The sequence below is a fragment of the Thalassophryne amazonica genome, chromosome 13 (assembly GCF_902500255.1).
Source record: "Thalassophryne amazonica chromosome 13, fThaAma1.1, whole genome shotgun sequence".
Lineage (NCBI taxonomy): Eukaryota > Metazoa > Chordata > Actinopteri > Batrachoidiformes > Batrachoididae > Thalassophryne > Thalassophryne amazonica.
Genome location: NC_047115.1, coordinates 9,949,395 through 9,974,187, shown reverse-complemented (window position 1 = coordinate 9,974,187; position 24,793 = coordinate 9,949,395). Strand labels below are relative to the sequence as shown.

At 41.1% G+C, this 24,793-nt stretch overlaps 1 protein-coding gene across 4 annotated transcripts in view; it reads left to right on the top strand.

Moving 5' to 3' along the window:
* Window positions 1-24,793, top strand: part of nckap1 (NCK-associated protein 1) — a 96,041-nt gene that overhangs the window by 10,753 nt on the left and 60,495 nt on the right. For 2 of the 4 annotated variants that reach the window (XM_034184431.1, XM_034184430.1), the window contains exon 2: window positions 23,561-23,578. The exons of the other annotated variants lie outside the window; for them this stretch is intronic. In XM_034184431.1, coding sequence (XP_034040322.1) covers window positions 23,561-23,578 — 18 coding nt within the window. The remainder of the gene's footprint in view (window positions 1-23,560; window positions 23,579-24,793) is intronic. 4 annotated transcript variants of the gene reach the window in all.

Sequence of the window (24,793 nt, the reverse complement as noted above, 5' to 3'; positions counted from 1 at the left end):
TGAGTTGTCACCTTAGGTCGCTGGTTAGCGTCAAGTCTCAAAACCATACAGCAAGACAGACAACAAAGACTGGGACTTTCATTCTCCTGCAAAGACACTGGCATCACCATACACCGCTTTCCAGCGACCTCATCACTCTATAAGCTCTTCCCAGGTGCCACTCGGTCTCAAAGTTCAAGGACCCAGAGATGTGAAGTCACTCCCGTGAATGTCTTTAAAAGTCCAACACTTTCATCGCATACAGATACACTTCTGATGATCGAGTCCAGGATGACAATAAAAGCCAGTAGAATCACAGTCTCAGACACACAGATTCTTCACTCAGCTTTTCAAATACTGTAATCAGGGTATCCATCCACAAGGATCACAGCATCTTCTGTGAAATCGAGGTCAGTAAAGCTTTCCTTGACAAAAAAAGCACCTAAGTTGCTGGTTTTCATAACCCTACCCAGCACCCAGTTCATTGAAGCATTGAACAGTGTACAAGCCACAACGCATCCCTGTTGAATGCTAGTTTTGACTGGGAAAACCTCATGTGTCTCTGCCTCCAGTCTGCACAGCACTCACAGTGTCTGTGTACAGGCTGCCTATGATGTCCAATACTTCTTGGTGATCCCAAGAATTGTCAGGATGTCCCAGAGAGCAGTCCAGTCAACTGAATAAAATGCTTTATAAAAATTTACATAGGCTACGAAGGCGCACTGCCCATTTTCACATTTGCATTCTCAGGCTAGAATGTGGTCTGGTTGACTTATGAGAAAGTGAAGCCAGACTGTTCCAGTTGGTAAACAGCAAGTAGCTGAAACTGAATGCTAACAGAATAATCTCTGCAAGCACCTTTCCTGGCACACAGAGCAGTGTGATGCCCATATAGTTGTTACAGTCCATGTGCCTGTACTTTCCAGTTTGGGACAACTTTCTTCCAGTCAATAAAGTTCTTACCCGTCTCCCAAACAAAAATAGTTTGCAATAACAGGAGAACAGCGTCTCCACCCTCCTGGGTGAGCTCAGGTCCAATGCCACAGACCTCTGAAGCGTTCCCTGCACTCAGGTGTTTCGTGGCCTTTGCAGTCTCACACTACCAATTAATTGATCGTTTGTGAGCCAGTGTTGTCCTGAAATATCAGGAATCCTATTGGAAAGGTTTCTTTGGTAGAATGAGTGGGAATGAGTGAGGAAAATTATGAGATGGCAAGAAGAGTTTGCCTCTATGGGACTTTTGCCATAATATTTAGGGTTTTGCTGCCAATTGGGCAGTGCAGTCTTGTTTGAGGGTGGGCGCTAAAGGGGTAAAATATGACAGACATAATTTCTCTACTTCCGGGGACAGAAACACAGCACTTTCTCTGAGATTTTGGGCAAATTACATGCAAACAAAGTGAAAATGTAAACAAAAGTGACGATGCAATGGAAAATGGACGTGTTGCGGTTTGTTTATGACCCGGAGCTCAAACGTGTTGAGGTGGTTGTGCAGACGAGAGACGGCACCTACTCTGGTTAACTGTGTAGGCTAACACTTACGACACAACATCTCCCATTTTCCTCGTCTTCCCTTCTCCACTTCTTCTTCTTTGTCTTTCGGCTGTTCCCGTTAGGGGTCGCCACAGCAGATCAATCGTTTCCATCTCACCCTGTCCTCTGTATCTTCCTCTGTCACACCAACCACCTGCATGTCCTCTCTCAGCACGTCCATGAACCTCCTCTTTGGTCTCCCTCTTCTCCTCCTGCCTGGTGGCTCCATCCTCAGCATCCTTCTCCCTATATACCCTGGGTCCCTCCTCTGCACATGTCCATTCTTGTCACTCCCAAAGAGAATCTCAACATCTTCAGCTCTGCCACCTCCAGCTCTGCCTCCTGTCTTTTTGTTAGTGCCACTGTCTCTAAACCATACAACATAGTTGGTCTCACTACTGTTTTGTAAACTTTCCCCTTCACTCTTGCTGATATTCTTCGGTCACAAATCACTCCTGCCACCTTTCTCCACCCATTCCACCCTGCCTGCACTCTCTTCTTCACCTCTCTACCACACTCTAAATTACTTTGAACAGTTGACCCCAAATATTTAAACTCATCTACTTTCACCACTTCTACTCCTTGTAACTGCACTATTCCACTGGGCTCCCTCTCATTCACACACATGTACTCAGTCTTGCTTCTACTGACTTTCATTCCCCTTCTCTCCAAAGCATATCTCCACTTCTCCAGACTAGACTGAACTTGCTCTCTACTCTCACTACAGATCACAGTGTCATCTGCAAACATCATAGTCCATGGGTGCTCCTGTCTGATCTCATCTGTCAACCTGTCCATCACCACTGCAAACAAGAAAGGACTCAGAGCTGATCCTTGGTGTAATCCCACCTCCACCTTGAATGAGTCTGTCATTCCGACTGCGCATCTCACCGCTGTCACACTATTCTTGTACATGTCCTGCACTACCCTAACATACTTCTCTGCCAGTCCAGACTTCCTCATACAATGCCACAACTCTTCTCTTGGCACCCTATCATAAGCTTTTTCTAAGTCCACAAACACACAATGTAACTCTTTCTGTCCTTCTCTGTACTTTTCCAACAGTATTCTCAGAGCAAACATTGCATCTGTAGTGCTCTTTCTCGGCATGAAACCATATTGCTGCTCACAGATCTTCACCTGTTTTCTAAGCCTAGCTTCTACTACTCTTTCCCATAACTTCATGCTGTGGCTGATGAGCTTTATGCCTCTGTAGTTACTGCAGCTCTGCACATCACCCTTGTTCTTGAAAATAGGAACCAGCACACTTCGTCTCCACTCCTCAGGCATCCTCTCACTTTCCAAGATTTTATTAAACAATCTGGTTAGAAACTCTACTGCCATCTCTCCTAGACATTTCCATGCCTCCATTGGAATGTCATCTGGACCAACTGCCTTTCCACTCTTCATCCTCTTCATAGCAGCCCTCACTTCTTCCTTGCTAATCTCTTTTACTTCCTGATTTACTCTCACCACATCATCCAGCCTTTTCTCGCGCTCATTTTCTTTATTCATCAACTCTTCGAAATATTCCCTCCACCTTCTCAGTACACACTCCTCACTTGTCAGCACATTACCATGTGCATCTTTTACCACCCTAACCTGCTGCACATCCTTTCCAGCTCTGTCCTTTTGTCTGGCCAATCGGTACAAGTCCTTTTCTCCTTCCTTACTATTCAACTTCTTGTACAGCTCGCAATATGCCTTTTCCTTTGCTTTTGCCACTTCTCACCTTACGCCGCATCTCCTTGTACTCCTGTCTACTTTCTTCATCTCTCCGACTATCCCAAAACTTTTTCGCCAACCTCTTTCTCCTTATGCTTTCCTGGACCTCTTCATTCCACCACCAAATCTCCTTGTCTTCCTTCCACTGTCCAGATGTCATACCCAGTACTGCCCTAGCTGTCTCCCTCACCACATCTGCAGTGCTCTTCCAATTGTCCAAAATTGCTTCCCCTCCAACTAGTGCTTCTCTCACCTGCTCGCTAAATTTCACACACCAGTCTTCCTCCTTCAGCTTCCACCATCTGATCCTTTGTTGAGCTCTCACTCTCTTCTTCTTCTTTACCTCTAAAGTCATCCTACAAACAACCATCCTATGCTGTCTAGTGACACTCTCTCCTGCTACCATCTTACAGTCTGTGATTTCTTTTAGCTTGCATCTCCTATAAAGAATGTAGTCCACCTGTGTGCACCTTCCTCCACTTTTATGTTACCCTGTGCTCCTCCCTTTTCTTAAAGTAGGTATTCACCACAGCCATTTCCATCCTTTTTGCAAAATCATCTCCATCTGTCCTTCCCCATTCCTATCCTTGATACCATATCTACCCATTACTTCCTCATCACCTCTGTTCTCTTCACCAACATGCCCATTGAAGTCTGCTCTTATCACCACTCTTTCATGCTTGGGCACACTCTCCACCACCTCATCTAACACACTCCAGAAATCTTCTTTCTCCTTCATCTCACAACCTACCTGTGGGGCATATGCACTGATGATATTCATCATCACCCCTTCAATTTCCAACTTCACACTCATCACCCTGTCAGACACTCGCTTAACCTCCAACACACTTTTAACATACTCTTCCTTTAAAATGACCCCAACACCATTTCTCTTTCTGTCCTCACCATGGTACAACATCTTGTACCCACCGCCGATGCTCCTGCTCTTACTTCCCTTCCACTTGGTCTCTTGCACACACAGTATGTCTACCTTTCTCCTCTCCATCATATCAGCCAGCTCTCTCCCTTTACCAGTCATACTACCAACATTCAAAGTCCCCACTCTGATTTCCACCCTTCTAGTTTTCTTCTTCTCCCGCTGTTCGTGGCAACGTTTTTCTCCTTTTCTTTGTCGTCTTTGCCCAGCAGTAGCCCAATTTCCACCGGCACCCTGTTGGGCAATAGCACCGGTGGCGGACGTTGTTAACACAGGCCGCGACCGATCTGGTATGGGAATTCGATTCTGAGTCTGCATAGTTGGGTTGGCTTGTTTTACGCTGGATGCCCTTCCTGACGCAACCCTCCTCATTTATCCGGGCTTGGGACCGGCACTCAGAATGTACTGGCTGCACACCCCCTTCTCCAGTGGGAATTGAAAAAACCTGCACTTTTCACGACCGCTTCGGGGATGGCAGTTGAAAACCAATAGTACACCATTTTTCTGTTAGCATTGACGCTGTTCGTGGCGAGAGACTAATCCCCTGGCGGAGTGTGGGAGTGTCGGCACAAACCATTTGGAGGATGGGGGTTTCAGCAGAAACCATTTGAAACTGGCACATCTTAAACCGGCAGGTCCGCTAGGTGACAGCAAGTATGCTTTTATATTTACCGAGCTGGGCTGAATGGTTTGTGCTGAAACTCACACACTCCACCCGGGGATTCTCTGCCGTGTTTGTGCCACCTGTCCCCAGATGTGGTGAAATCCCGCGATATCACGGAGGGGTTCAAATGAGACTGTGCCACCCTGTTACTCTCCTTTTGTGTACTCCTTGATTTCTATATCTATTTCATCTTCACGTCTTCCCTCATACAGTGTTGTGATGCAACTTACTAAATGTTTCCATCCAGAAATAGTTTAGATGTAAATTTTTTTTTTTCTTCATGCTTTTCATTTAGCCTGTGACTGTTGAAAAACCTTCAGCACTTAATTAACTGCTTTATCCCAAAGCTTGAAACAAAACACAACGGAGAACAAAGTGGGTTTTAAACCCTCCCCCCAGTCTTTTTTTTTAATGGATTAATGACATTCTGCACGTCATTCACACTCAGGTTTAATCAAGTCACCAACATTGGCGGAGTTTTTTTTTTTTCTTAGTTTCTTTTAATCATTGATTAAAAGAAATTAAGTCTGGTTTCAACCTTTGGGAAAAATAATTAATGCTCAGTAACATCAATATCAACAGATCAAATTTTTTTCTTTTTCTTTGACTCGTGTAACTTTACTAAGGGAGCTACGACCACTACCTTTGCATTCAATGATAAGGGTCTATTGGTGGCCATTTTGGAAAGCCATGAGTGAATTTACTTTAGGCACAAATTAATTTGATGTGCCCTGCAATGGTCTTCCCATTGAATCTCTGTGATATTTAAGTTGTTTATATGTTGTTTAAAGGTGTTTTAGTGAAAAACTCTATTTTGGCGGCCATCTTGGACACCATCTTGGATAACTGGCTTGAGGCCAGTTTTTATTTTTGGTAACATCCTGAGTGTGCTTTGGGGTCATCTAAGGAACCTAAAAAGTTGGTTTGGTTTAGTATTGGGGGGTGCAAAGGTAGTGGTCGTAGCTCCCCTGGTATTTTGGGAGTAAAATTGCATCTTTCTTGATTCTCACTCAAATTTGTTTCTCTTGTATCTGCAAGTTGAACTTTAGTTTTGGGTCTTTATTTTTTTTTAAACTTGTGATCCTTCTCCAACTGTGCTTACTCACACATCACTTGTCGTCAGCTTTAACTTTTTTTTTTTGCAGCCTTCTTCATCATTTCTATTACGACTGAAATATGTGTCTGTCAGCATGTAGACACTAATTTGTGCTCATACTGCAGTTGCCAATCAGCAAGCAGATTGGTATCGTGCAACCAGTCCAGTTTTGCTGTCTAAAGCTTTATGTTTTTCCTCTTTGCTAAATAAATACAGGCACTGTGACTTCTCTGCGAGCTGTAAGCTTTCCTTTTTCCACGATCACAGAGGGCTTTATGTTTTGGGGGGTCTGTGGGGGGTATCTCTGCTGTTCTCTTAACATTGAACAGCATAAAAAGTGACAAGTGACAAAGTTTTATTCGACACACCAAATATTCAAATATAAAAAAATGAACAATTCCACAAACAAACACAGACAAAACTAGTGAGTCCGAAAGGGTGTGGGCTGAAGCAAAGCTTATTAGCGCCCACCCCTGCTAGTACAAGTCCAACAATTCTAATCAGTCATATTTACATAAATACAAATTCACTACTACATGTCGACACACAGACATACACATCAATATACTATTCACTTATAATTATATTTATATAGTACCAGATCACAAGAAAGTCGAATCAAGGCACTTTACGCCAGTAAGGACTAACCTTACCAACCCCCAGAGCAAGCACTAGGCAACTGTGGTGAGGAAAAACTCCCTATAAGGAAGAAACCTCAAGCAGACCAGGCTCTTGGGGGTGACCCTCTGCTTGGGCTGTGCCATATATACCTATATACATACGTATATACTTTACAAACATAAATATATACATACATATATACATATACACCTACCCATATCTATATATCTACATACGCATATACATACCCATACATTCAAATATACAATAAGTCCCACTTATAAATTGAACATTCCATATAAATCAAATTATATTTGCTTCTTTATGATACTTAGACATGATGTTCTTTTTGAGTAGTTTCTTAAATCTTACTAAGGTACTACTCATTCTAACCTCTGTTGAACATTTGTTCCATTTCCTCACCCCAACCACAGACACACAAAAACCCTTTACATTTGTTCTTACTGGTGGTTTCATAAAAATTGCACAACCTCTTAAACTATATCTGGATTCTCTCAATCGGAACAGACTCTGGACATGTCTCGGTAAGGCTTGGTTTTTCGCTCGAAATAAAGTTTGAATTGTAATGTAATCGACCAAATCTATGAATTTTAATAAATTTAAAGACACAAATAGAGAATGAGTTGGTTCACGATATTGTTTATTGCAGATGATTCGTATGGCTTGTTTTTGCAAAAGGATTATTGGATTGGTATTTGATTTGTGTTTCCCCATGACTCAACACAATATGTCATATATGGTACCATCAGAGAATGATATAAAGTAAGTAACCCTTCTTGCGGTAGTAGGTCTTTGGCTTTATACAAAATGGCTATAGTTTTTGACAATTTTGATTTCACATAATTTATATGTGGTTTCCAGCTAGCCCCTGTTTAAGGAATACACTGCACAATTTCAATAGCTCATTTCTTCTTGGATCTTCTTAGTCACTCTCTTCTTACCATACAACCCCAAATCAGAAAGTTATTGGGGGCATGCAGTGATTCATACATTTTGTTTTGACTTCTACCTCATTGCAGACTCTATGAACCAAAGATATTTTGTGGTTTGTTTGTATGATCAACTTCATTTCATTTGTTAATATACATCCATTCCTGCATTTCAGGCCTGTAACACACGACAAACAGTTAGGATGGCACCAAGTTAGGGCTAATAATGAGGTAAATTCCCCCCTGGCAGATCCCGAGCAGCCGGGAAAGCAGGCTGACTGGGTGACTGTGAGGAGGAAGCGTAGCCCTAAACAGAAGCCCCGTGTACACCGCCAACCCGTTCACATTTCTAACCGTTTTTCCCCACTCGACGACACACCCGCCGAGGATCAAACTCTGGTTATTGGCGACTCTGTTTTGAGAAATGTGAAGTTAGCGACACCAGCAACCATAGTCAATTGTCTTCCGGGGGCCAGAGCAGGCGACATTGAAGGAAATTTGAAACTGCTGGCTAAGGCTAAGCGTAAATTTGGTAAGATTGTAATTCACGTCGGCAGTAATGACACCCGGTTACGCCAATCGGAGGTCACTAAAATTAACATTAAATCGGTGTGTAACTTTGCAAAAACAATGTCGGACTCTGTAGTTTTCTCTGGGCCCCTCCCCAATAAGACCGGGAGTGGCGTGTTTAGCCGCATGTTCTCCTTGAATTGCTGGCTGTCTGAGTGGTGTCCAAAAAATGAGGTGGGCTTCATAGATAATTGGCAAAGCTTCTGGGGAAAACCTGGTCTTGTTAGGAGAGACGGCATCCATCCCACTTTGGATGGAGCAGCTCTCATTTCTAGAAATCTGGCCAATTTTCTTAAATCCTCCAAACCGTGACTATCCAGGGTTGGGACCAGGAAGCAGAGTTGTAGTCTTACACACCTCTCTGCAGCTTCTCTCCCCCTGCCATCCCCTCATTACCCCATCCCCGTAGAGACGGTGCCTGCTCCCAGACTACCAATAACCAGCAAAAATCTATTTAAGCATAAAAATTCAAAAAGAAAAAATAATATAGCACCTTCAACTGCACCACAGACTAAAACAGTTAAATGTGGTCTATTAAACATTGGGTCTCTCTCTTCTAAGTCCCTGTTGGTAAATGATATAATAATTGATCAACATATTGATTTATTCTGCCTTACAGAAACCTGGTTACAGCAGGATGAATATGTTAGTTTAAATGAGTCAACACCCCCGAGTCACACTAACTGTCAGAATGCTCGTAGCACAGGCCGGGGTGGAGGATTAGCAGCAATCTTCCATTCCAGCTTATTAATTAATCAAAAACCCAGACAGAGCTTTAATTCATTTGAAAGCTTGTCTCTTAGTCTTGTCCATCCAAATTGGAAGTCCCAAAAACCAGTTTTATTTGTTATTATCTATCGTCCACCTGGTCGTTACTGTGAGTTTCTCTGTGAATTTTCAGACCTTTTGTCTGACTTAGTGCTTAGCTCAGATAAGATAATTATAGTGGGCGATTTTAACATCCACACAGATGCTGAGAATGACAGCCTCAACACTGCATTTAATCTATTATTAGACTCTATTGGCTTTGCTCAAAAAGTAAATGAGTCCACCCACCACTTTAATCATATCTTAGATCTTGTTCTGACTTATGGTATGGAAATAGAAGACTTAACAGTATTCCCTGAAAACTCCCTTCTGTCTGATCATTTCTTAATAACATTTACATTTACTCTGATGGACTACCCAGCAGTGGGGAATAAGTTTCATTACACTAGAAGTCTTTCAGAAAGCGCTGTAACTAGGTTTAAGGATATGATTCCTTCTTTATGTTCTCTAATGCCATATACCAACACAGTGCAGAGTAGCTACCTAAACTCTGTAAGGGAGCTAGAGTATCTCGTCAATAGTTTTACATCCTCATTGAAGACAACTTTGGATGCTGTAGCTCCTCTGAAAAAGAGAGCTTTAAATCAGAAGTGTCTGACTCCGTGGTATAACTCACAAACTCGTAGCTTAAAGCAGATAACCCGTAAGTTGGAGAGGAAATGGCGTCTCACTGATTTAGAAGATCTTCACTTAGCCTGGAAAAAGAGTCTGTTGCTCTATAAAAAAGCCCTCCGTAAAGCTAGGACATCTTTCTACTCATCACTAATTGAAGAAAATAAGAACAACCCCAGGTTTCTTTTCAGCACTGTAGCCAGGCTGACAGAGTCAGAGCTCTATTGAGCTGAGTATTCCATTAACTTTAACTAGTAATGACTTCATGACTTTCTTTGCTAACAAAATTTTAACTATTAGAGAAAAAATTACTCATAACCATCCCAAAGACGTATCGTTATCTTTGGCTGCTTTCAGTGATGCCGGTATTTGGTTAGATTCTTTCTCTCCGATTGTTCTGTCTGAGTTATTTTCATTAGTTACTTCATCCAAACCATCAACATGTTTATTAGACCCCATTCCTACCAGGCTGCTCAAGGAAGCCCTACCATTATTTAATGCTTCGATCTTAAATATGATCAATCTGTCTTTGTTAGTTGGCTATGTACCACAGGCTTTTAAGGTGGCAGTAATTAAACCATTACTTAAAAAGCCATCACTTGACCCAGCTATCTTAGCTAATTATCGGCCAATCTCCAACCTTCCTTTTCTCTCAAAAATTCTTGAAAGGGTAGTTGTAAAACAGCTAACTGATCATCTGCAGAGGAATGGTCTATTTGAAGAGTTTCAGTCAGGTTTTAGAATTCATCATAGTACAGAAACAGCATTAGTGAAGGTTACAAATGATCATCTTATGGCCTCGGACAGTGGACTCATCTCTGTGCTTGTTCTGTTAGACCTCAGTGCTGCTTTTGATACTGTTGACCATAAAATTTTATTACAGAGATTAGAGCATGCCATAGGTATTAAAGGCACTGCGCTGCGGTGGTTTGAATCATATTTGTCTAATAGATTACAATTTGTTCATGTAAATGGGGAATCTTCTTCACAGACTAAAGTTACTTATGGAGTTCCACAAGGTTCTGTGCTAGGACCAATTTTATTCACTTTATACATGCTTCCCTTAGGCAGTATTATTAGACGGTATTGCTTAAATTTTCATTGTTACGCAGATGATACCCAGCTTTATCTATCCATGAAGCCAGAGGACACACACCAATTAGCTAAACTGCAGGATTGTCTTACAGACATAAAGACATGGATGACCTCTTATTTCCTGCTTTTAAACTCAGATAAAACTGAAGTTATTGTACTTGGCCCCACAAATCTTAGAAACATGGTGTCTAACCAGATCCTTACTCTGGATGGCATTACCCTGACCTCTAGTAATACTGTGAGAAATCTTGGAGTCATTTTTGATCAGGATATGTCATTCAAAGCACATATTAAACAAATATTGCGTAAATGCAAAAAAGCAGTCCTACATATCTCTAAAATCAGAAAGGTCTTGTCTCAGAGTGATGCTGAAAAACTAATTCATGCATTTATTTCCTCTAGGCTGGACTATTGTAATTCATTATTATCAGGTTGTCCTAAAAGTTCCCTAAAAAGCCTTCAGTTAATTCAAAATGCTGCAGCTAGAGTACTGACGGGGACTAGAAGGAGAGAGCATATCTCACCCATATTGGCCTCTCTTCATTGGCTTCCTGTTAATTCTAGAATAGAATTTAAAATTCTTCTTCTTACTTATAAGGTTTTGAATAATCAGGTCCCATCTTATCTTAGGGACCTCGTAGTACCATATCACCCCAATAGAGCACTTCGCTCTCAGACTGCAGGCTTACTTGTAGTTCCTAGGGTTTGTAAGAGTAGAATGGGAGGCAGAGCCTTCAGCTTTCAGGCTCCTCTCCTGTGGAACCAGCTCCCAATTCAGATCAGGGAGACAGACACCCTCTCTACTTTTAAGATTAGGCTTAAAACTTTCCTTTTTGCTAAAGCTTATAGTTAGGGCTAGATCAGGTGACCCTGAACCATCCCTTAGTTATGCTGCTATAGACGTAGACTGCTGGGGGGTTCCCATGATGCACTGTTTCTTTCTCTTTTTGCTCTGTATGCACCACTCTGCATTTAATCATTCGTGATCGATCTCTGCTCCCCTCCACAGCATGTCTTTTTCCTGGTTCTCTCCCTCAGCCCCAACCAGTCCCAGCAGAAGACTGCCCCTCCCTGAGCCTGGTTCTGCTGGAGGTTTCTTCCTGTTAAAAGGGAGTTTTTCCTTCCCACTGTAGCCAAGTGCTTGCTCACAGGGGGTCGTTTTGACCGTTGGGGTTTTACATAATTATTGTATGGCCTTGCCTTACAATATAAAGCGCCTTGGGGCAACTGTTTGTTGTGATTTGGCGCTATATAAAAAAAAAATTGATTGATTGATTGATTGATTAAATAAGTTAATTAAATTTCTTGTGCAGTCTTCACAGATAGCCACTCTAATCTAGCTGAAATTCCACCAAATAAAAATTCTTACACAGTCCATCCAGAAAGTATTCACAGCGGTTCACTTTTTCAACATTTTATGTTACAGCTTTATTCCAAAATGGAAGAAATTCATATTTTCCCCTCACAATTCTGTGCACAATGCACCATAATGACAATGTGAAAAAGTTTTTCTTTTTATTATTATTTGTTTGTTTGTTTTTTAGGTTTTTGCAGATGTATTGAAAAGAAAAAGAAATTCCATGTACATTCATAAGTATTCACAGCCTTTGCAATGAAGCTCAAAATTGAGATCAGGTGCGCCTGTTTCCACTGATGATCCTTGAGATGTTTCTACAGCTAAACTGGAGTCCACCTGGGGCAAATTCAGCCGATTGAATGTGATTTGGAAAGGCACACACCTGTCTGCATATAAGGTCCCACAGTTGATGGGTGCATGTCAAAGCACAAACCAAGCTTGAAGTCAAAGGAATTGTTTGTAGACCTCTGAAACAGGATGGTCTGGAGGCACAAATCTGGGGAAGGGCACAGAAACATTTCTGTTGCTTTGAAGGTCCCAATGAGCACAGTGGCCGCCATCATCCATAAATGGAAGTTCAGATCCACCAGGACTCTTCCTAGAACTGGCTGCCTGTCTAAACTGAGCGACGGGGGAGAAGGACCTTATTCAGGGAGGTGACCAAGAACCCGCTGGTCACTCTATCAAAGCTCCAGCATTCCTCTGTGGAGAGAGGATAACCTTCCAGAAGGACAACCATCTCTGCAGCAGTTCACCAATCAGGTCTGTATGGTAGAGTGGCCAGACAGAAGCCACTCCTTAGTAAAAGGCACATGGCAGCCCACCTGGAGTTTGACAAAAGGCGCCTGAAGGACTCTCAGACCATAAGACACAAAATTCTCTGGTCAGATGAGACAAAGATTGAACTCTTTGGTGTGAATGCCAGGCGTCATGTTTCAAGGAAACCAGGCACCATCCCTACAGTGAAGCATGGTGGTGGCAGCATCATGCTGTGGGGATGTTTTTAGCAGCAGGAACTGGGAGACTATTCAGGATTGAGGGAAATATAATTGCAGCAATGTACAGAGACATCCTGGATGAAAACCTGCTCCAGAGCGCTCTTGACCTCAGACTGGGGCGACAGTTCATCTTTCTGTAGGATAATGACCCTAAACATGCAGCCAAGATGTCAAAGGAGTGGCTTGAGAGGTGCTGCAAAGAGGAATGGGCAAAACTGCCCGGAGATAGGTGCACCAGGCTTGTGGCATCATATTCAAGAAGACTTGAATATGATGCAGGTGCATCAACAAAGTATTGAGCAAAGGGCGCGAACACTTATGTACATGTGATTTCTTATTTTTAATAATTTGCAAAATTAAAAAAAAACTTAATGTTGTCATTATGGGCTGTTGTCTTTTGGGCAATTGGTAGAGAAGCTTGAATCTTCGACTGGACTGGGTTGCTTGACGCGAGGACGTTTTGCTTCAAATCGCAGAAGCTTCCTCAGCTAAAATTCTTGCTCTGGTAGTCTGACTTCTGTCTTGACTCTTGTAGAGAAGAAAATACCGGGCAATTCAATACTGGGCAATTTTGGGCAATTCTATGGTAACGGAATTACAATCTGAGCTAATCTGTCATGGTTAGATGCCATATGTCCAGATTTTGCTGCTGTTGTAATTCCATTACCATAGAATTGCCCTTTTTCCAAAATGTGTAAAAACTGAAGTGCTGTGAATACTTTCTGGGTGCACTGTATTTATTTTAGTAAGTTTATTAAATTAATGAAGTATATAAATTCTCCAAAATATCAACAGCTAAGTACTTTAGTAGCATTTTGTAGTTGTAGTGTTTATGAAATATATACTTTGTTGTGGTCATTTCAGGCCTGTAACCTTGTCTCTAATCAGTGAAATCACTGATATTTCCTGAGAGGAATTATTGGAGGAAATTTAAATTTATTTCATTTTCATTTATATAGTGCCAAATCACAACAGAGTTGCCTCAACGCACTTCACACAAGTAAGGCCTAACCTTACCAACCCCAGAGCAAACACACAGGCAACAGTGGTAAGGAAAAACTCCCTCTGAGGAAGAAACCTCAAGCAGACCAGACTCAAAGGGGTGACCCTCTGCTTATGCCATGCTACAGACATACTTTACAGAACAATTCTCAAAACGAACAGGAAAAGCTGTTGGTGCGCAGGACAGGAGGGTCTCCAGCACAGTTTCCACAACCATTTCTGGATGGAGCTTTACCTTAAACAGAGAGAAACAACAGAATCAAGCATCAGAAAGACAAGAAATATGGTATAATTTGTCAGCATTAAACAACAAGAAAAACAGGAAATACTAAGTTGATCGCCGGCTAGGGCAGTCACAATTATTACAATATTCACCAATCGCGATTATTTTTCATATGCGCGAATATTTTTCATAATCGCAATTACCGTGAATTACTTATTTTATCCACAAAGTTGCATAAAACGACTCAGAATCTGACGTCATCGTGCTGCAGCAGCCACACGCAGTCTCGCTGCCTCACTCACTCTGTTTCATCTCGTCTTGGTCGAATGGTTAGCGAGGCTCGGATAATAACATGGAGCGTGAGGAGGTTCTGGTTCCAAAGCCACGTACCACGGCGCCGCTGTGGATGCATTTCGGTTTTAAGTAGGGCTTCCACGACTAGTCGACTAGTCACGACTATGTTGACGATTGAAATCATTAACAACTAATTTAGTAGTTGACGAGTCATTTATTTTATTTAAGTCTTTGTTTTCCTCTCAACTCATAGTTTTAGGCAGTCGTCCTGCCGTCATTTGGACGTTCAAATTTTGAATAAGACGGCCGATTAAAACAGTGGCGGTCTTATTCAAAGCCATTTAAAATGGGTAGTTTACCGAAGGAGCTGTGTGTATGTGCGCGCACGCGTGGAGTCAACTCGCTACAGACTGCGAGGGAGGGAGCAGGTGAGGGAGTGAGATTCCTGAACGGAGGCACGAGACGTTACGATCTGCTGTGAACCATCAGTGCACTTAAGACAGCGAGCGCGAAGCAGAGAGAGGATTTTAACCCGAGTGAACATGTTTTAAAAAAAACAACAAAAACAAAAAAAACAAACCTTGGGGCTGTGGTTCTGATGGCACCGACCTGTTCACACCATGTGCGCATCGTATACTGAATTTATGAGATCATGAGATGAAATAAACTTTCAAATATCCTTAAAACATCCTTAAAAAATGAGAATATATAAATGAACTGAGCAAAAATTACACACACGGGTTTAAAAAAACCCTGCTGTGGAGAAGCTGTGCGGAGGCACAGATCAGAAAAAGCTGAACTTTAACAGCTGTTTATTTTCCAGAGGTATGTATTTGTTCAATCTTGAGCTTAATGTAGTGTTCAAGCACAAAACGTGACAGATGAGGAAAAAAAGGATCACTTCATCACACTAAAATGAACTGGAGTCAGAATAAAAATACAAGCTGCTGATTTCTGTTGTTTTTCAAAGTTATTAAGCTGCAGCTATATGTTTTAATTATTTCAAAGTGAGTTGCCTCTTATTGTATTCTGATTTACTTATACAAAATAACATGGGGAGTGTAATCAGCCTGCATTGTTCTGTTAAGTTTATATCAGTTTTCCTGAACATGTCCAGGTGTTTTTCCTTCTTTATAAGAGTTTGGTGTTTGCTCCACAAAGTTTTAAAACACAATAAAATGTTCATGCTGTTCTTTATAGCAGTTCTGTAATTTCAGAAATTCAACAGAAACAACCACAAATGATTAAAAGTTGGGACTGTATGTAAAATGAAGATAAAAATAAAAATGTTGCACTATTCCCAGTTTCTCCACTCACAAAAGCGAAACGTTCTTCCAGAGTTGTGTAATCATACTATGATAGTAGAAAATAAAGAAGGGGAAAAAAAGAAAAAAAATAGATGATATAATTGTCAATCGCAATTATTTGCCTGACAATTAATCATCTCCAGAAATTCCTAATCGTGACAGCCCTGTTGCCGGCCACTAGCCCTAAGCATCACTAAAAGACCCAGAATTTAGGTAAAGTTGAGGCCGCGGCATGCTGCGTTTCCTAATAAAATGAATTAAAAGAGTGAAAAGAGTAGAACTATACTGTACCAGTATGCTAGCCATATGAAAGGGAAAATAAGTGCGTCTTAAGTCTGGACTTGAAAATCTCCACAGAATCTGACTGTTTTATTGATGCAGGCAGATCATTCCACAGAACAGGGGCACGATAAGAGAAAGCTCTGGGACCCGCAGACTTCTAATTCACCTTAGGGACACAACGTAGTCCTGCACCCTGAGAACACAAAGCCCGGGCCGGTGCATAAGGTTTAATTAGGTCAGCTAGGTAGGGAGGTGCCAGTCCGTGAACAATTTTATAGGCTAGTAGCAGAACCTTAAAATCTGATTTCACAGAGACAGGAAGCCAGTGAAGGGATGCCAAAAGGGTGGAATGTGTCGAACTTTCTGCTTTGTGTTAAAACGTCTGGCAGCAGCATTTTGAACCAATTGGAGACCCCTAATGCTAGACTGCGGTAATCCAGAAAATCAAACATTGCAGTAGTCCAATCTAGACAAGATAAACGCATGGATCAGGGTCTCAGCATCAGCCATAGACAGGATGGGATGAATCTTTGTTGTATTTTGCAGGTGGAAGAAAGCAGTCCTCGTAATATTTCTAATGTGGAGGTCAAAGGACAACATAGGATCAAAAATTACCCCAAGGTTCCTCACTTTGTCAGTGTGATGTATGACACACGAGCCTAGGTTAAGCTTTACCTGGTCAGATTGATGCCAATGTCTCACTGGACCAAGAACCCATATTCAGTCTTTTCAGAGTTTAAAAGTAGGACGTTTCTAGGCATCCAGCTTCTCACTGATGCAAGGTTATCTTCTAAGGATTTTATGTGGATGAGATGACCACGAACAAATGTGCTGCAAGGTTCTTCTAAATGATATTCAGTACAATTGTAGGCCATAATTGGTAAATGCTATCAGCGTGCTGCAGCAATGGAACCTTATTTTAGTAAAGATACAGTCTTAATAGAGCAGAGGTGCCCAATTCGGTCCCTCGAGATCTACCTTCCTGACAACTCTTAGTTGTCTCCCTGTTCCAACACACCTGAATCCAATGAAAGTCCGTAAGCAGGCTTGTAATGAGCCTTTCATTGATTCAGGTGTGTTGGAACGGAGACAACTAAGATGTCAGGAAGGTAGATCTCGAGGACCGAACTTGAGCACCCCTGTAATAGAGTATCTTGTAGAATTGCTTGGCACTAGGTTGGGTGTTGAAGTGCGACGTCAGGTGCTGACATGGCACCTGACGTTACATGGTCTGGGTGCATCCTTTGTGAGCGAGGGAATTGATGATGGGGGGGGGGGTATACGTACTTGTGTTAACTTGTGTCAATCACATGCAGATCCCCTTGGAGTCTGCTGTGCAACCCCAAGTGAAAACAAGGGAGCAGCCAAAGGGACTTACTTTTACTTGTGGTGGCTGAGGACCTGAGTGAGGGGTGCACCTTAAAGAAGGGATGTATGAGATCTGTCCAAAAAGTAACGGACCTTTTTATTTTTTTTAAAAACTATATGGATTTGAATCACGTGTGATTGCATCAGCCAAGCTTGAACCTTCGTGCGCATGCGTGAGTTTTTCCACGCCTGTCGGTTGCATCATTCGCATGTGGGCCGGCTTTGAGTAAGCACTAGTCCACCCCTCCCGTCGGATTTCTTTTGTCTGAGAACTTGCTGAGAGACTGCCGCTTTGCTCCATGAAATTTTTTTCAGAAACTGTTAGACAGGCAGTTGGAAACCATTCGATAGATTCAGTTGGATATCGGTGAAGATTCTGTCGGCGTCACACAGATTAAGGAGTGTTAAAACCTTTTTTAAAGACGCAGAGATTTTGTAATGAAAGATGTGTGGAGGATTTTGCGCGTCAGCACGAAGCAGCTCAGGACGCGCAGCAAAACACCTCCATCTTGGAAGTCTCACAGGACATGTTGGGGCATGTCCAGCTGTTACACAATTTCTTGGATACTCACTCGACTGAAAGCCATCGAAAGCCGTCTGAATTTTCTGAATGGTTTCCAACACGGTGTTTTTTTTGCTGCGCGTCCTGAGCTGCTTCGTGCCGACGCGCGAAATCTTCCACACGTCTTTCATTACAAAATCTCCTGTAACAGTGGAATGTGCCGCAAAAGTGCTATGTCCAGCTCTGTTGCCATTTCTGTGGTAGTTACATGATGTCCCGGATCAACACAGCGTTCAGTTTAGAAATGATCTGGTCGATCCAGCCTGTCGAATGGTCGCTCGGCACACGGCGCGCCCTCCGCCGCTGTGGGCCGTCTTTAAAAAGGTTTTAACAGTCCATAATCCGCGTGACGCCGACAGAATCTTCACCGATATCCAACTGAATCTATCGAATGGTTTCCAACTGCCTGTCTCTAACAGTTTCTGAAAAAAATTTCATGGCGCAAAGCGGCAGTCTCACAGCAAGTTCTCAGACAAAAGAAATCCGACGGAAGGGGTGGACCAGTGCTCACTCAAAGCCTGCCCACAGGCGAATGACGCAACCGACAGGCGTGGAAAAACTCACTCATGCGCATGAAGGTTCAAGCTTGGCTGATGGAATCACACGTGATTCAAATCCATATAGTTTTTGAAAAAATAAAAAGGTACGATACTTATTGGACAGACCTCGTATGATGGATTTAATCAGTCACGTGTCTTGAAATGTGGCTAGCATCACTTAACGCAATGCAAACAGGCTTGCATGACCACTCTCTAGCATAGCATAACGCAGTGCTAACAGGCGTCACCTAATGCGATACTAATGGTATTTAGCAAAATAGTTTTTCATGATAGGACAGTTGACAGCTCATCCAGCAACTGAAGCTGCATTCATAACAGTTGGCAACAGGAATTTTAACCAACCTTTCTAAATGGTTGAGTGAAACTGAGGACTGTTGTTCTCATTAAGCTGTTGATTATTTTCTCTGATTAATCATTAGCATATAAACCCTTACCAAAAAATAGTACTGATAAGTATATAAAAAGTAAACTAGAAGTATACTTGAAACATACTTGCATATACTACTTTTTGGTAAGGGAAATGTCAAAATGGGAGTTTCAGTTTCCAAAGAGATGCTGTTAAATTGCTTTTTTGTTTGGTTTTGTTACCATCTGTCCAAATTTCAGAACGATTTACTTTACATTTATTTTTGTCTCTTTAAATTCATTTTAAGATGGTTTACAATTGGTTTCAAGCTGTTGAAAGCGCTAAACAAACTACTTACAGTTGTGGTCAGTTTATACATTATCACAGCAGACATGATTGTCATTGATTTCTTTGAACTGTTCTTTTTCTGAGACACCATGATTGAACAGCATCCCTATTTTAATAGGGGGAAAAACAAGAATTTGATGCACAAGTTGCAGTTTATTTTCAATTCGGATGATTTATATAGCACTAAATCACATCACAAGTCACCCAAAGCCCACGACATACGTGTCGAAATTTAGGCTTGTCACACTAACAAATTTTTTGGTATGATATATTGCCTTGGGAAATATCACAATAATATCATAATATTGTGCCAATGATATAATGATAATATAGCATAAAAATACAAGTATATCCATCCAAAGAACAATCAACATTTAGCTAATTTTCAAGAATATTATTGTGACAGGCCTATTGAAAATAAAAGTAATTCTCACAATGCAACATAGTGCGGTATAGCTCAGCATCCCAGAGAGGAATACTGTAGAGTTTCCATGCAGGACCGCAGTCATCTGTGTAGGAGATATGTAAGAGTTTTTTACACCAATTGGCCATATTGTTGGTCCTCAGGACATTTTACCACTTATCCAAGTAACCTCAGTTTTAATTAACTTTAGTTTGTAAGTATAACAGTTGTGGTGTAATGGTGTAATGTCTTCTCTCAACAGGAAGTAAGGTGGCTTGTGTTTTTCTGAAATCAGCACAGGGTCAAAATTACACATACAGATCAAATATATACTTACGCTCACTGAGAAATGTGAACTATTTACTTGACAAGGCCTCTTCATGATTGAGTATAGCTGGTAGTCTCACTGAGCCAACGCTTAAAGAGTTAGACAGCACATGTTGCTTTGACAAACACGTTGCAATGGGGAAAGTCCAAGGACATCAGAAGATCTGAGAAAGAGACTAATAGATTTAGCAAGTGAGGTATGATGCCTGGGGTCATTTCTAAGAAACAACAGAGTCCAAAATGATCAAGAATAACCACTTGTGTCCAAGAAATTATCCACTGCTTCAAAACTGACACCATTAATCTCGACTACAGTTTCCAACACATGGTCAAATTAACGATGGCTTTTTGGGGGGAGGGGGGGTTCTTGTCGGCTGATAGAAAATTTAAAGTCTTGACCACAATGACCAAAAGTATTTTTGGACAAGTAAAGGCAAATCATTCAATCCCAAGAACACTGTACCAACTATTCAGCATCTTGGTGGTAGTATTGTGTTCTGAGCCAATTTTGTGTTGTGTTTTGTTTTTGTTGTGTTTAACCGGTGCTTTCCACAAAGTGTAGGAAATGCTGAAGAAGGGCTACCTCAGAGTTCCTCAACTATACCATTTAAACTTGGACATAATTGGACACAATACAATGACTCTAAAATTCACATCAAAACAGACACTGACTGAATAAAGTAGGCTAAAATCAAGGTTTTGGACTTGCCTTCCTCAAGTCCTGATCTCAGCCCAATCAAAAATATCTTGATTTTAGGTCATTGACATGCCAAGAAACCACTCCAAGTATCTGGTCAAGGTGTGACCCTGTGTTGATTTGGAGGAAAAAAAAATTACCTGCCCATTTAAATTCTCCTTTTTTGTATTATTATTAAATGTGTTGCTTGTACAATCATTCTAGCCCAGAAAAAGGAACAGTTCAGAGTAGAGCCGCAATGATTAATCAACTGCTACATTAACCGACAGCTATAAGGGCTGCAAAGGTAATGGGTTGTGGATGCAACACATTTCAAGACATCATCATGTGCTCTGGAAAACACTAATCAACATTTTTTCACAATTTACTGACATTTTATGGGCCAAACAACTAATCGAATGATTGGTAGATTATTTTCTTAATTAATCTGTTACGGAAAATAATCGTTTGTTGCAGCCCTGGTTCAAAGAAATGATTGAAAGCTCAATATTAGTGGGACATTCATGTCCATAGTGAGCGTATCTACGTAAACATCTGACCACAACTGTATGTCTACTTTCATTTTAATGAATGTGAAGAGCACCATGCAGTCTTTGGTGCAGAACAGTTTTAATACCACATTATTGAGCACAATTAATCAAATTAACAGAAATAATTAATACACTGAATCAGTCAATGTTAGACTTTTCTGTGGCTTGGCAAAAATGATTAACTGAACATTTTGTATTGTTGCAGTTTCAGTCAGTAAGCAGCAGTTGAGCTGTGGGAAGGTAAACTTTCTAAATGAGGCGTTGTGGCCGCTGATGTCCATACTGTCTACCATATTGCACTCCTTCATTCCACACGTGTGTAGGCAGCAATACTTGTATTATCTTTAACACTTGTTGAAAGAAGTGTGAATACTGTGGCGTTTGTGCTGTGCAGAAACATATGCCATCATGGGGTGTCCCGAAACGAACTGTGACACAAAGAAAACGTCTTTTATAGGAACATCTACTTTCTACTTAAATTAAATTCAGTTGAGTAGTTTGGCTGTGACAGATATCGTTATTGCTTAAACGTGGACACACAGCTGTCGCCACTTGCATGCCTTTGACCCAACATTGAACACAACGCAAACTGTAAACAACACCATTGCAATGCAAGTTCAAATAGGTGCTTAAAAATGTCCACGACCCTCTCTGCTCCGCACAGCAGGGTACCTGCTCACTTTTGCTCTCTCAAGTCATTTATTTGCAGCAGCTTTGTCACAGCACAACATTGAAACATGTATTTATACAACAGGTGAGAAGTTGATTTGGGTGCAAAAATCCAGTCAAAATATTAAAAAACCCACAATTGTGTTCTCCTTTACTGATACTCTGATCAGTATCGGGACATCCCTATATAGAGGTGTGGCTGCGACTGCCGTTGTCTAACGTAAAAGTAATCAGACTCGTATTGATGATGTTGAGATCTCACATTAGGCTGCACCAACATTTCAGGGGTGCGAAATAATGGGAAGTTAATTGTGATCACAAATTATATAAAATGTTTTGGTGCTGAAACTATGCACATCTTTGAAAAAGTTCAGTTACTGTGTTGTTCATTCTTTTAATATGATAGTTTTTTTTTGCCCTGTTTATCCTGTTTTCTCTTAATAGAATGACTTTCTAAAAATTTTCCAGCTTTGAGATTTTAAGTAATTCCCCCCCCCCCCCCCCCCCCCCTTAAAAAAAAAAACAAAGTGGGTCTAACACTAGTTTGGTACATGTTTTAGGAATGCAGTAATCCAAAATATACTGGATGCCTATACTAGGGAGGAGTATTATTTCAAAAATTTTTGAAATCTATAAATTTTTGCATGGCGTATGGAAATATACATGGAATAAACCATAACCGTATAATTTGTGGGTCATTTGGTGCCAAAAACCCATATGGACTTAGCGTTTGAAAATTTCATGTAACGCGTGTCGTATATGTGCTGTTGACGTAGAAAACCACTCTGTTGCTTATAATTAGTTCATTGTGGCCATGTCATTCTTTACATGTGATGATTATACTCAGCTGATGTTCCGGAAATTAAAAACTACATAGATTTTGTTTGTTACAATTGATTGTAACATATGTACTGAAATTAGTTTTTTTTTTTTTTGTCAAGTACTCTTAAAAAAAAAACACTAGATAGGCTTATTGTTACTATAGAAGTTGAATATAAACTTGGGGTCAAGCAACATTTGGAGCCAAATTTCAAGTCTCTAGGTGCAGCCATTCTCAAGATATGACATTTTCATCTATTTTTGACGATTTTTGAACCCGATATCTTCACTGGCTCCATCCATATGGGTTTTTGGAACCAAATGACCAAAAATTTATCCTGCTATGGTTTATTCTGTGTATATTTTCATATTCTATGCAAACATTTATAGATCTCCAAATTTCTTGAAAAAACACCCCTCCCTACCTATACAGACTTTATCAAGCATATTGGATATCAGCCACATTTAAAGATTGCTTCTGCACAGGTTACTTAAGGTTGAAGACACAAATATTTATTTCTGCAGGAACTGTCGTAAAATTGGTCCATGTTAATGTTCTCTGCGTATTTATTTTCTATCACTTTTTGTTGCTCATATGATTCCTGCAGAGATAAGAAAAGGCTGTAGTTACAGCCTCTTAGAACTTTACACAGGGAAGTGTGCTTCATCATTTCCTCTTAATAAGTTTGTCTTGAACATGATTGGTCAGGTGGTGTGATTGGTGAAGGGAATACGTCAGGTTGGTGCGTCCTGTGTGTGGATCAGTGAGCTAGCTGTTTGTCTGCGTCGGCTCTTTGTTTTGATTTCTTCTCTTCTTCTTCTTCTCTTCGTTCCAATGCTTCCCCCTCTCCTATGCAGCAAGGACAAGTTTGGAAGGTTTGCAAAGTTTCTCACCTTCCACTGATGAAACTCCTCCCCCTCCACCCTCCTTCCTCCTCCTGGCTACCCGGACTGATCTGTCGCTCCTCTCCCTCCTGTTCATGTTTGAATCTGTAGGGCAGGACTCCATTCACTGTCTAACTCATTTGCTTATGATACTGCATTCACGTGCACACTCCTCACTGCTCTAATTTACGGTCTGTCTTCATCCAGTGCAAGTAAATGTTACTGTGCAAGTTTCCAATATACTAAAAGCAAACGCCAGCTACAGCACCACTTAGTGTAAACCTCCACCAAATGTCAACCCTTAACCGGTACCTTAAAGCATTTAAAATGTTTGTATTGTACTGTGCCTGTGTACTTTAGAGAGATACTGTCCACAAATACCCATCCATTTTCTGTATCTGCTCACTCCAATTAAAGGTCACGGGCAGGGGTTTGGAGGTCCACAAATATATCCGTCTGTATTCAGACCAAATTTAGTTTCTGCACGATTGGTTTTCCAAAAGTAAAAATGGTCATTTGTGTCATCACTGCTTTGGTGTATAAATAATCCTATTAATATAATGTTTCATTGAAGCCCCAAACCTATTTGTAGTAGTAACACTCACATTACTCCAATTTTGTTTGAGTCGTTTAACCAGGGCTATCTTACAGGTTTTTTTTTTTTTTTTTAATAATTTCATAAATTCATTCATTTGGGAGTCGGTGTAGCATTAACCGTCTTGCTTCTGTGGTTCCATCCAAGTTCTTGTTGAAAAGAACAAATTCTTTACTGTGCTGACAAAAGGCAAAGGATGAACAGAGATTATAGTCTTGCCATCTGAAAGTCCATGTGATCAGCCAGTACTTAGTATGTTGTAGGGGTTTTCTTCCCTGTAATTTGACTGAGACCAGCACTCTGTGCAAGCGACATCCTTTTTGTCCCCCCCCCATGGCACTTAACCTTACCCTCCACAGTCAGGGATGATGGGCAAAAGCTAATTGTCATTGAGGATAAATTTGTTTTGCTTTCTCTCTTCAGCTGTCAGTAATTGTTCAGGGACTCTGAGGGATCACCGACAGGATACAGCTTTCAGTAATTAACAGATGTAATTGGTTTTTCGATTGGAGCATTTCTTGGACCCATGCCATCTGTTCAGGGATCTCCTGCCATTTGTTCATCAATGTAGACACTGAGGTAGGGGTGGGGGGTGCTCAGTTTTTATAAAC